This window comes from Malurus melanocephalus, unplaced genomic scaffold (genome assembly GCF_030028575.1).
Source record: "Malurus melanocephalus ecotype Western Australia unplaced genomic scaffold, MMel_1.1 scaffold_233, whole genome shotgun sequence".
NCBI classification, from domain to species: Eukaryota; Metazoa; Chordata; class Aves; order Passeriformes; family Maluridae; genus Malurus; species Malurus melanocephalus.
The window spans coordinates 515,395-528,396 of NW_026623465.1; the positions used below are offsets into that span (position 1 = coordinate 515,395).

Here is a 13,002-nt window from a genome sequence, read left to right on the forward strand (position 1 = left end):
AGCCCCCAGACTKTGTTCCCCTGTCCCACTCTTGGTGTGCACGGCCCCTCTGCCCCAGGCCTGGAGCGATCCCGCACCTCCTCAGGGTGCGGGCAGGACCCCCTGTGGGGTGGGCTTTGCTTCCTGTGGGATGGGAGTTTCTCCCTGCAGAGAGCCAGGCAGCGGGAGGTGGAAGTTCCCCACTGAGTCCTGAGCTCAGCCTGGACCTGGAGAAAGGTCACTCTGCCTTTGGATGATGTTTGCATCCCCTCTTTGAGCTGCCCCAGAAAGGCTTTTCCGCTCAGAAGGAGCTGTTACAGCCCTGACTCAGCCCTGTTCCTGTTCAGGATGGGAGCTGAGGGGTTCCTGAGCCCTGCTCCCCCACTCCCCGTTCCCCAGTCCACACCATTTCCTTACCCCCAGGTTCTCAGCCGGGTCTGTGGGCTGGGGCAGCCCCACGTGTCAATAGTCACCTGGGGTACCCCAAATCCTTGTGTGGGGGAGCGTGACAGCCCCTGTGTGCCCCCTGGGGATGTCCCTGGCGATGTCCCCAGCCACCAAGGGCCGTCAGCGGCTCCAGGGCCGAGCTTGGCACTGTGATTGGGGTGCACTGGGGGCTTGGGGAGAGAGCTCCTTGCTGCTGGGTGCCAGCGAGGGCTCGAGAGCCCCCTGCCTCCCTGCGAGGGTGGAAAGGGGGTCGGTGAAAGCTGCCCTCTGCTTTCCAGCCGTGGCGGTGAACGTGCCGATGTTGCCTTGGCCTCGGCGCAGTCAGGGGGTTGAAGCTGGGGGCAGCAGAGCACACTGTACTGAACGCTGTATTTTCTAAAGAATAAAGTATTTTTAAAACAGTCTGATGCTCTTTGGAGATGCCCTGGGTTCCCCATATTTGGGCATTTAGCAGCCATGAGCTCTGGAGCCGCAAAGCAAATTGCTTGGACATGGCGAGCCYGGAGCTCTCACAGCCTGCCCTTCTGAGTGCAGCCCTCAGCATCGTGCAGGACATCCACACTTCAGCCCAGGGGTCTGGGACAACCCTTTAAAAAAAAGATTTAATGCAAAAAAACCCACAACCCTGAATCAGTTCCCTTTGACATGGAGGAGGAGGAGAAGTAGGAGGAGGGAAGATGCTATGCAGGAAGCGGCCTCAGTGCAGGAGAGCTCCCTCTGTATATAAATGCAAATAATCCTGGCTGACGCCAMCAGAGTCACTTGACAAGCTGAGTCACCCTTCTCCTTCGGATCTTGCTCCCCTTCTGTGCTCGGGAATTTTTAACTTGCCCAAATATTGCGGGGGAGTGAGGGCTGTCCTCCTTTTCCCACCTGTCCCACTCCCTGCCCCCATGCCCCTGGCAGTGCAGCCATTCCAGGTGGCAGCCCCTGTGCCAAAGGATGGTGCACGGTCATGAGAGGGATGGCCAGCAGTAGCCCAAAGGCTGCTGATCCGTGTCTGAGCACCCTTTCCTTCCCATCCTCTCTCATCCTGTCTCCTGTCCCATCCCATCCCACTCTGTATCCTATCCTACCCTTCTCCATCTTCCATCCCTTCCTATTTTGTTGTCACCTGTCCCTTCACATCCTGTATCATGTTCCCCATCTCATCCCTTCCTTTCCTGTCCCAGCTTCTCTTTGTCATTTGAGCTGAAAGTCTCTGCTGCTGTGTAGCAGATCCGGGGTTTGAGGAATGCTTGGGAAACCCACATTTGGTCAGCAGTGATTTGTGCCACCTCAGGGCACGTGTGCCAGGGGACAAGTCCACCCCATGATGGCATTTTCCTGGCTGGGCAGGGGACAGCAGGGCACAGCCAGCTTCAAATAGAAGGCTAAACACCCACACAACCAGCCAGAGCGCCTGGGGTTTTTAAGGCTCATAAAGGTTCATGAGCTCCACAGCAAAKGAGCTGAAGGGTAAATGATAGAACCATAATGATTTGCTCTATAGGATTCCCAGGTGGAAATGGTCAAAATCTCAGAGCAGCTAACACCTTTGGCTTCCACTCCCTGAGATCTGAAGCAGAGGGGCTGCAAAGGAGCTGCACCCGGCTGTAAGATAATGTGTGAATTGAGAGTCAGTTGGCACCCGGGCTATGAAACCTCAGGTGCTGTGGGAAAGGGAGATGAGCCCTTGTGCTCTCAGGAGCTCCATGCCCTGGCTACAGTTCTTGGGGAATGGCAGAAAGGAGGTAGGAACTGCAGGGACTGAGAGGTTATTTACTTGTGGGGATGAGGATGTCAGGGATCAGCTGCCCTGGGACTGGGCAAGATTGGGGGTCTGAGTGGAGAGGAGGGTGCCTCACCTAACCYGGGGATGATGAGGATTTGGGGTCCAGCTGGGGGGTGGCTGGGACATACAACATCCTAAATAATCAGGAGTCCAGGAGTCCTAAATAACCAGAGGTCCTAAATAGCCAGGAGGCCTGGCTGTGGTGGGAAGAGCACCCCCCTGCAGCCTCCTCCCAGCAGTGGGGAACACGTGCTCCTGCTTGCACTTGGAATGGTTCTGCTGCTCCTGTAGCACCGGGGGTTTCTCTGTGGAGTAAATAGGCTGGGAAATGGAGGGGGGCATGAGTTTAGGGCTATGCAACATTTAACTAGATGAATTATTTTGCCCCAGACAAACATTAGCCATGGCTTTATGGCTGCATTCTTGCTTCCTCACTCTGCCACTGCCATTGTCTGACTTTAAACATATTTTACTGATTACTTCCTCCATTATTTTTTTCTGAGAACCAAACTAAAATTTACATAACTTATCCCTACTTATGCAACCCCCCCATTCAAGTTTTATTTGCTGGGAAACAATATGTGTTTATTTTTTCTCTCTTTGTCCTTTTTCTTTGGGGAAAATTTATCCTTTCCATGTGCCACTGGATTTATCTTTCTTTTGCAGTTAAGTGATGGACATCTGCTGGCCTCTTGCTGTGCCCTGGTTCTGCTTTCACACTCTTGTTTGCCAACACCAGTGCTCCAGGTAATTTGTCACAGTGATGTTAAGAGGTGTGGAGGTACTGACTGCCACGTGCCGAGRTTATTCGTGTTCCTGTCATTTCAAAGGTTGCCAGCTTTGAATCCTGGAGTTCGGTTCCCTCCTCTGATTAATTTGGAGGAACTTTTGAGATTTCTGATAGAAAGCTGATGCATTTCTATGTCTTTTTTTCTTCTCCTTGCTGGTATGAAGTGTTGAGTTGCTGTTATAAGTACKAGGAAGAAAAACTGGGCTTATTAAYTGGCTTATAAAATGCACCAGGCCAATTCTGAAAGCTGTCAGTGAAAAAAACTAGAAAAGCAAGTGAGCTGGCACTGTCAGAATATGGCCATAGGTAAGTCAGTCTGTTGTGTTATCACCCACACACAGATTGCTTACAGCTGTTCACTGATTGTTGCCAGAGCTTGCAATGACATTGTTGGTGTGTTATGGTGCTGGGGACAAAGTCCTAGGAGAGGCTGATGGAGGAGCTGTGGCTTTTGACTTCATGTCTCCAGTTAATGTAGGAATATAACCTGAAGGATAATGAATGGGAAGAGCTCTGTGAGACATGCACATTCATTGAGTCTTGGGCCACAAATGGTTCATGGCAAGGCCAGGCCAGGTGGGTCACATCCTCCCTCCTACAGAGCATCTGCATGTGGCAGAGGCAGCCCCTTGGCTGGCTGGCAAAGGGCTTTTTCTAAGCAGTCTAAATGCTTTGGAAGTCAAATGGTTTATAAGAACTCTTGTGAGAATAGGGGAGTGCTTCAGTACATTCTTAAACAACTGGTGACTTCCAGCTGATSATTTTGCTTTAATTTGGGATTTTCTCTCCCCAACACATGGCTCTTTGTGATATTATTAGAACTGATCCCTAGTAGGAGGGAGCCTCAGAGTACACACGTGAGTGTGACAGCAGTGGGAAGTGCCAGGTTGGCTCATTACAGCCGGAAAACAGAAGTCCCTGGACAGAGGAGCTGTTGGAGGGTTTGTGGAACCCCCTGGAGCAGTTCCTGGACGTGCCTGCACATGCAAGAGCAGTTCAGTGCTCTGCTCTGACTTCATGCCAATACTGACCTCCAGGYACACGTGCTCACTCACAGAATTACTTCCCCCTGTTCAAAACAGCCATTTATTATTCACCAAAGCGTGAAACACGATGGCAATTTGCTATAACAGGCCGAAGGTTTCAGAAGGGGTGCAAAGGCAGTACTGATATTCTCCTACAATGACTTCTCTCAGAAACCTGAACTTGTAAATTGCTTTGCTGAGTTTTCATACCAACTCAAGCTCTGAGTGCAGTGAACAGCAGCTCCTGCAGACCTGCAGGGACAGAGGAAGCCAGAGCCAACCTGCACTGACCACCCTCAATGTGCCTTCCTTTTCCAGCCTCACACCTCCAGCTTGGTTTTGGGTCAGATAATCAAAAAATACTTATTAAATCACATTAGCACCTTTTTCCTCAGAGTAGTCAACGCCACAAGGGGAATGCTTGTGCATTCCCCTTGAACTACAAAGGAAGATCAGGGGTAGCAGAGGGAGACAGCATCCCAGTCTAAATGCCTGCCTCCAAAATACGTGTGCAAGCTGCTTATACAGTATTTCTGAACTTGACTTTTGTGTTTYAGTGTGAGTATAGGGTTTTCAAAGGCTTTCAAGGAGATGCCTCACAGGACTATTTTTCTCTTTCCATAATAAATAAACCCAGTGCAGGAAGCACTAAAGCTCTTTGGGCATAGTCACTGAACAGGCAGTAGTTCAGCTGAAAGGCATTAAGTTGTAGAGCAGTTTTATTCCATCAACTGCACTCCCCAACCCTGACACTTCAGTACCAATTATGGAAGGGACACAGGCACACAAACACAACTGGGCATCATGGCTCTAGAAATTTATTTTCAGAGCTTAGTGCTTCAGCTACAATTAAAATACTTGAGCAATTAAAAAATGCTACTGACTTGATACTAGAGCTAGACAAGGATACAACTGACACTGTTACTTTTATGCACTGACAGATACTAATTTGCTCATGCCACTGAAGTAGGCTCGTTCTCGTTCACTCATCACTTCAAAATGGAGGGGTCTTCTACAGAAGTTGCATTCAGCTGACGAGTGTGGCTTCAGCTCCAGACCAACGTCCTTCCATGTAGCCAACAGTTTTTCTGTCAAGAAAAGTTTACCAAGATCAAAGCTTAAAACTGGATTGCTTTAGAGAAGCAGCAGAAGTGTCAGCATATTTATTCTCCTAACAAGTGAGCAGGGATAATAGGATTTCACTCTGACACAATCTACCTCTTGAAACAACTAGGCTGCAACTAAGTCCCAGCTATCCTCACACCACCTCTCCTGACAGGATCAAGAAGGATCTACTTTCCCTGGACAGATCCATGTTTAAGACAAGTTAGCAGCTCAGCTGAGGACAGCAGAGCTCTTTGGGCTCTATATAACATGTGAAGATTGGTTTGGACAATGCATGTGCAGAGCCCTGGCAGAGCTGGCTGTGACAGAACAGGCTGGGTACAGGTCTGCACTGGCCTTGCACCCTCTGTTCCAAGTCACAATGCCCACGGCACACTCAAAGCAGGGAAGTGTGCAGGATGTGCTGCAGCAGTGGAAAGACACCATGAAMCTCCTGATATCTAAAACCAAAGTACCTCCCAGCCTCATCTTTAGTACAAAGAGTGCACAGACAGGCAGCATCTTCACTGCACTGATGCAGGAATCCACTCACCAATAAAATAACTCATCATCTGAGGGGTGTGRTGAGGTGTAGGGGCAATTCGGAGCAGCTCCTCTCCACGGGGCACCGTTGGGTAGTTGATGGCTTGGACRTAGATGCTGTGCTGGCTCATCAACTTGTCACAGATCTCTGTGTTTTTAGCAGCATCTGCAACCTGAAGTTTAAAATTTTAAGTTACAAGACCAACCAAAAGATGAGAGTTGGTAAAACTGTCAGCCCAGCTTAGCAAGCCATAAGAATGCGGCAGGATTGGTAAATAACGTGTGTCAGAAAGAAAGGCTGAAGTCTGTGTTGCAGAGCACTCTGGCCATAAGAACACCACTGCAGCCTAGGCAGGTGGCTCTTTACACCCCAAATCTTCTTACTAGCCTRTAAGCAGTTCCCTTATTTTCCGTATACTGTTAGAATGCGGGTTTCGTAGACTTCCTCCCTCTATTTTATATTTACACCAGCTTAAGCTTAAGCCAGACTTGYGGCATTTCACAGCTGAATATAAGGATGAGTTTGAACTTTGTGAAGGTAGAAACTAACACCTGATGGTGTAATGTGCTCGTGGGCAGTACAATGGGCATCAGGGTGCTGTTAACACAGCACTGTAAGTCCTCACCCTTATAGGAATGATGTGGCTGGGGCAGTGCACCACAGGCAGACCCGCATCCATCAGCATTTGCCTCATGAGCTTGACGTTGCGCTGGTGCTGGCGCCTCAGCACCTGCCCCTCGGCGCTCTTGAGCGTCCGCACCGACTCCAGGGCCCCTGCCAGCAGCATGGGGGGCAGCGACGTGGTGAAAATGAACCCAGCTGCATATGAACGGACCGTGTCTATCAGAGAGCTGGTGCTGGAGATGTAGCCTCCCACACAGCCAAATGCTTTGCCTGARGAAAGAAAAAAMAGRAAAAGGTAACTGAACKTATTCTTTCCACCTATTGGAATGGCTTGAAGTATTGGAGCTTTTTACTTGGAGGAATGGGTTATTTTGACTGCACACTTCATGCAGTCATGGCATGTTCCAGCCCTCCCACTAATCTTGTATTTACTCAGCACATGGTACAGCTTTGTTTTTAAGCCAATCTTGATAACATGGATCTAGTTACTGCACAGCAAGGATAGTTCATGSCTCTCTCAAATACTMAAGTTTTGGTTTTGGGGAAGACCTTACAAGCCCAATAATSAAGCAGGGACTTCAATAGTGACCCCAAGCAATCAACACTAAGTCTCTCAGCAGATTTAAAATAAGCTGCTCCAGAGATGCTAGAAATAGCCTGTGCTCCTAAGGAGCACAGAAGGCTGTTACTGTGATTGTGCAGTTGATACCAGCCCTCCTTTCCAAATGTTCAGAGTGCAGAACACAGCCACAGACAGAACTAGGGTGTTTGGTGAATGCTTCTGCTCCTATTAGGCTGCAGCCCAAGATTTTAAGTTCCAAAGGCATGAACCTTCCCAGTAAATTTTATTTATGTTTTGAAAGCTGTTTAAACAACCTTCCAATTTGCAGCAGTAAACTTACTCCTGAGCCTGCATTTTACTCAGATAATAGCAGTTGCTTCAGTTCTTGCCAAATCTCTTTACATAACTCCCCATCTCAGGTTTCTAGATTAGGAGCATCCATTTCGCATAAAGGGACTAAGTACTCCTAAATATAGAGAACTACTCTACAAGCATTCTCACCTGAATTTCTTCTCAAGTTGTATAACATGCCACTGAAGGACTTTCTGCTAGCTTGTTTAAACAAAAACCCSAAACAAAGCTAACTTAACTGTTTGTAAAGGCAGCATAAGGAGCTTAACAGAAGCTTTTCAAACTGTGGGGCACACTTAAATCCCTCAGGCTTTTTGAAAAATCCTAGGCCCCAGCAGCCCTTAACAAGTTCGTTTGACTAGACTGATTTTGAGCTAACCTACTTAATTTGGCTGCTCAGCAGCTTTGCTGCCTCAGCTCCTGTAGAAGTGCCAAGCTGTGCATACCAAGCGTTCCAGAGATGATGTCCATCTTGTGCATGATCCCATCCCGGTCTCCTATCCCACCTCCTCGAGCTCCATACAGCCCCACAGCGTGCACTTCATCCACAAAGGTGATGGCCCCATGCTCGTGGGCCACATCACACAGCTCTTCCAGAGGACAAACAGCACCTAGAACCAAAGCAGTRACTGGCAGTTTAGGAATTTCTGTATGACTGGATAAACCCCAGAAGTACCCCATAACAACCCCCATAGCATTGTACACTTGGAGACCTAAGACACAGATGATTTGAGCAATAACTGCAATAGAAGCAGAGAGGAAGCTTTGATGTCAACTTACCATCCATTGAGTGAACAGTTTCAAATGCAACAATTTTAGGGGTGGATGGATCAGACTTTTTCAATAGTTCTCGAAGATGGTTGACATCATTATGGCGAAATATATGTTTTGGCACCCTGCTGTTACGGATCCCCTGGATCATGGAGGCATGGTTTCCAGAATCAGAGTAGATCTCACAACCTGAGGAAACAGCCCAGTTACATTTTAAGTATAGGAAGCATTAACTGATTCCTAGCATTGCTTTATGTATGGGAAGAGTTCAGGAAATAAGGGTAGCATGTTCTTGAAAGCAATGCTCTTGATCAAAAGAGCCAGTTACAGGTCATGAAGCAAGAAAAATATTTCACGTTTATTTTAGGTGTTCAAACTAACACAAATGAGAGCTTGAGAAAATAGCTATCTAACTCTTCTAACTTCTGAAGTGAGAGAAGTTCAACCCCTCCAGCGGGAGGACACTAAATTCCTGCTATCTCATTTTCAGGTAGAGTTTAAGTGCAAGAGCAGAAGACTCTCTGCTTGTCTAATTCTTCCAGCAGTTCCTAGCTCATAGATCTCAATCTCAGTAGGCTCATACTGTGATTTGTGTTGAACATAACTTGTATTAAAAACTGCACCTAACCATTCTTTGCTGATGGATTAGGATGAATCCTCACTTTGGACAGCTATTTGCAAAACACGTGCCCAACATCTTGGGGCAAGGCTGTGTTTTTGTGGTAACAGAGGCACAGTTTGAGATCTCACCTGGCAGCATTTTAGCTAGAGTGAAGAGAGTGGAGTCATTGGCTACAAAGCAAGATGAAAACAACAGTGCTGCATCTTTTCCGTGAAGATCAGCTAGCTCTTTTTCCAAATCGACATGGAATTTACTTGTTCCTGATATGTTTCTTGTGCCTCCTGCTCCAGCACCATGTTGTTTCAGTGTTTCCCTAAAGAGGGCCCAAGAGAGGCATTAGCATTGCTGTGGAGAATAAAGGATCATTGCTGCAAGCATTCTAGTACATAATCAGGATTGGCAGCAAAAAGCAGCTCCTGGGTCTTTGAGCAACCTGCACAGCTCAGGAATCCGGTCAGGTAAGAAATCAGTGACCAAGTACAGCTGCAATATACCACCCAGTTAATCTGGTAACATCTGGGGGCTTCTAAGGAAGATCCRAGGAGCAGAACCAGTGACCAGTGCACATAGTGCAGCCCTGGATCTGAACACTAAGTGACCCACCCCAGCTCAAGAGACAAGTGTAATCCTAACTGCACACCAAGAATCACTTCAGAAGCATCTTATGTACCACAGAACAGAAATGGATTCTTCAGAAGCCTTCCCACAAATACAGCTTGAAAATGCCTCTCAAATGCTCAAGAACATGGCACTACTCACATAACTGCCCCACAGACACGAGGGTGCCTGCTCATGCCCAGGTAATCATTGCTGCACCAGACAGACACCTCCTTTTTGGTGATCAGGGAATCAGTGTAGTCATCAGCCATGGGGAAGATCTGCGCCTTCCGGTTCACCGTCTTGAACACTCGGTAGGTGTGGTCCTTCTTCTTCTCATCTATCTTCTTCTCAAAGAACTGATCGTACTGGAAGGTGGACACAGCTGAAATGAGAAAGAGATTTGAGCACACAGGAAATACTCACAACAGACCAGGCCTGTGGGAGTTTTGACAAACATTCTTACATTTTGGCAAGTTATCCTGAAGCAGATGAGAGACACTTTCCGGTCTTTGCTTCAGCATTATATCCTTAAACTTCTTGAGCAAACCACTCTGCTCTTCTCCCTCAGTCTCAATCTTTCTCACTGCGGAAGTAGGCGGTATTTTGGCAAATTCTGTACCTACAGACATTGTAATAAATTCCAGGGAGTTTGTTTGGTTTAAAACACAGGGAAGTAAGTTGAATTCAGCAAAGCAAACATTTAAAGTAAAACCAACACTTCACTCTTTAGGAAGGACATGCCCAAAACCCCATGTTGATCCTGCTAGGATCAATGATTTTATTTGCTTACAAATTTGCATTGGATGAGACAGAAGGATTAGCCTTGCTAATCAATCCCAATACAACAGCCAATTTCCTTWCAACATATTTGGTTCATCATGAGTCAGACAATCACACTATACAGCTACAGCATTTATCTGAAAGGATTGGTACACACCTAACTGAAGCTGCTTCCTCTTTGTTGTTAGCACAGGTTTATTTTTGCAAAAACTATGCCACAGAAGGCAAACAGAACAGTGAAATAAGCCTCCTGAGACAGTCAGCAAGGCTTTACTGATAYTGCTGAAAGTTCCTTCCTTTGAAGGACAGCCCTTCCGCACTACCACTGCAAGCCAGCCAAYACCCTTCAGTTCCAAAAACACAAAAACCAACCCAAAACCATTTACTTGCTTTCCAGCCTGGATTTGTGCTGGTACTTGCCTGGTGTCTCGACACTTTCCTCCATCTTTGGATATAAAGCCTTTGTCTAAACCAGCACCCTGGCAAAGCTCTCTTCAGACCTAAGCATCTGCTTTGGGTGCGAGTGTAACAGCTTGACTCACACATCTAGAGCCAGCCAGCACATCAAAATACAGCTCATGGTATTCCCACATCAAAATCACCCAGGGAAACCCTGCACAACGTCACTAACCCTGTATGTCATTAACCCCTACATTCTCCAGCAGCTCTCCCCTGCTGTGTCCCATAATCCCAGCTGCATCATTTCAGTGGTGCCTGTCAGACCTGGCACGCTCCAGAGCCAAGTCAGACACCAGAAGCTGTCGGGAGCCATCACACTTCAGTGCACAGAGAACGTACCTTTCCTRTCCGCCTGCATTTCCTGCACATCCTCCTGCAGTTCCAGGCTGGCTTTGCAGAAAACATTGCTGTTCTTGTGATTCATCTGAGCTGCCAGGAACGGGCATTTGGTAGCTGTACTCTGGCTACCACTGGCAGGTGGGTGGCCAGCAGGAGGTTGGGTCCCATCTGTATTCTGCTGGGCCACTTCTTTGATGTTTTTGGCCTCTAAGGTGGGGGCAGAGAAGGGAAAACACTTCAGCTTCATAATTTTAATACACTAACTTAAGCTCTTCAATCCACAACTTTTGCAGTTAATTTGGCAGGATCCATTCAGAACTATTTAACTGAGCAGTTACATTTTATTTATACAAGCACAAAATCCCAGTAACACCTAAGGGRCATCCGATTTAAGATGCTAGACCTAGTAATGTACCTTTGGAAGGGAAAAAATGTCTCTTTCACTCCCAGTGGAAATATGTAAGGAAAAGACTTAAGGAAAGACTGGACGTGGCACTAAGCGCCATGTCTAGTTGACCTAGTGGTGTTCAGTCATAGGTTAGACGTGATCTCAGAGGTCTTTTTTAACCTAATTGTGATTCTGTGATTTTGTTTCGAGGACTTGRGAGATTTTTCGGCCACGCAGCTTCCTCTGCTGCCAGCCTCAGCTCCTTCCCCTGAGTGCCAGGGGAAGAATTCCCCAAGGAATGCTCCTGGGTGAAGGGCCACTGCACCGTGGGAAACACCGGCTCCGACACCCATGATCCCGGATCCCCACCCGCGGCTCGGGCAGGACGCCCCAACTGGCCGGTCCCTGAATCATGCCACGGACACCAATTTCGTTACCGCGGACATTTCAAGGATTAAGCAACCCCTGCCTCAGTGCTGCCTATTCCAGAAGTTTCCCGCTGTGACATCCGATGGCCGTGCTATGTGTTTCCCCTTCAGACGGTCCGTGTGTGCCCCTGGGCTCGCTCCCCGGCCGTACTCACCGCGGCGGCCCGCGGGGGTCTCCTCCTCCGCCTGCTGCCCGCGGGCGGCGGACGTGGCGAGGGCGCGGGCGGCCGGCGGGGCCGCCTCCATCATGCGCGGGCAGTGCTGGGCGTACAGCAGCAGCGACGGCCCGGCCTTCTGCAGGAACGCCTGGGACACACGGGCCAGGAACGGGCAGCGCCGAACCACCGCCTCCATCCTCTCAGCCGGACGGGACACCGGAGGTGACGGCAAAGTGACACCGGCGACGGGGAGGCGACACCGGGAGGTGCTCCCGCACTGCCGCCTTTATAGAGCCGGGGGCGCGGCGCAGGCGCGGTGGGGCTGCGCAGGCGCGGGGCGGGACCGGGGGCGGCTCCCGGCGGCGCTGGGTGGTGTGAGGGGCCGGGGGGTGGTGAGGTGGTGGAGACATCCCGGTTTTTTTGGGCTGGTGTAGCGTCCCAAGGACATGGAAAGATCGCCGGGGGTCGTGAGGGGCTGGAGTGGGTTTGCACGCCGTGGGGGAACAGAGGCGCTGTGAGGGTGTGGGGGAGGCTGAGCCGCTCCCGCAGCGCTGTGAGGGCACGGAGGGGGCTCTGTGAAGGGATGGGGGCACGGAGGAGGCTCTGTGAAGGGATGGGGGCACGGAGGGGGCTCTGTGAAGGGATGGGGGCACAGAGGAGGCTCTGTGAAGGGATGGGGGCACAGAGGAGGCTCTGTGAAGGGATGGGGGCAGCCGGCCCTCAGCGGGGCCTGTGTGGGCACGGCCCGGACGGGAAGGGCTGCTCTGGGTTTCCCCTGAGCCGCAGGCTGTGCAGTGCTTGTTTCCCAGAACTTCTGGAKTCCCTCTCCCCCAGGATAGCAAACTGGGGGTCCCCCAGCGCGTTTGTTCGTGGGAAAAGGCGAGATCTGAGTCAGCTGCCTGGGGGAAATCCAGCGCTGCTCAGACGCGTCTCGGTATTTTCTTTATAAATGCACCTCCGACTCCCGGCAGAACCCATCCCCGGGGGCTCAGGTGGTGGTGGGATCCTGAACCCCTTTCAGTTTTCCTACAGCTGCTGTGAGTGTAACAGCTTCTCTGTCGGTGATGCTCAGACTTCCACCACTGTATTTTTTGCCAGGTTTTGGAAGAAAGAATAACAGCAACAAGAAAAATTGAACCCTTCGTCCTCTGGTTTGCAGTGGACATTAGAGTTTATTTGCTTAARAGTATTTGGGGATAGTAATGGTGAAAGGAGTTCTTATGTGTCTGGCCATTCAAACCACAGTAGTGCCACTTG

General features: G+C 49.4%; 1 protein-coding gene across 1 annotated transcript; it reads right to left on the minus strand.

The window, feature by feature from the left end:
• Window positions 1–4,817: 4,817 nt before the first annotated feature.
• On the minus strand, window positions 4,818–12,049 carry ALAS1 (5'-aminolevulinate synthase 1). Its single transcript, XM_057374796.1, has 10 exons — window positions 11,743–12,049; window positions 10,772–10,978; window positions 9,657–9,812; window positions 9,353–9,575; window positions 8,722–8,906; window positions 7,981–8,160; window positions 7,647–7,811; window positions 6,289–6,557; window positions 5,673–5,835; window positions 4,818–5,103 (listed from the first exon to the last, which is right to left on the minus strand). Exons 1-10 carry the CDS (start codon window positions 11,939–11,941, stop codon window positions 4,943–4,945), a joined length of 1,908 nt encoding a protein of 635 aa, XP_057230779.1. The 5' UTR covers window positions 11,942–12,049; the 3' UTR covers window positions 4,818–4,942.
• Window positions 12,050–13,002: the final 953 nt, after the last annotated feature.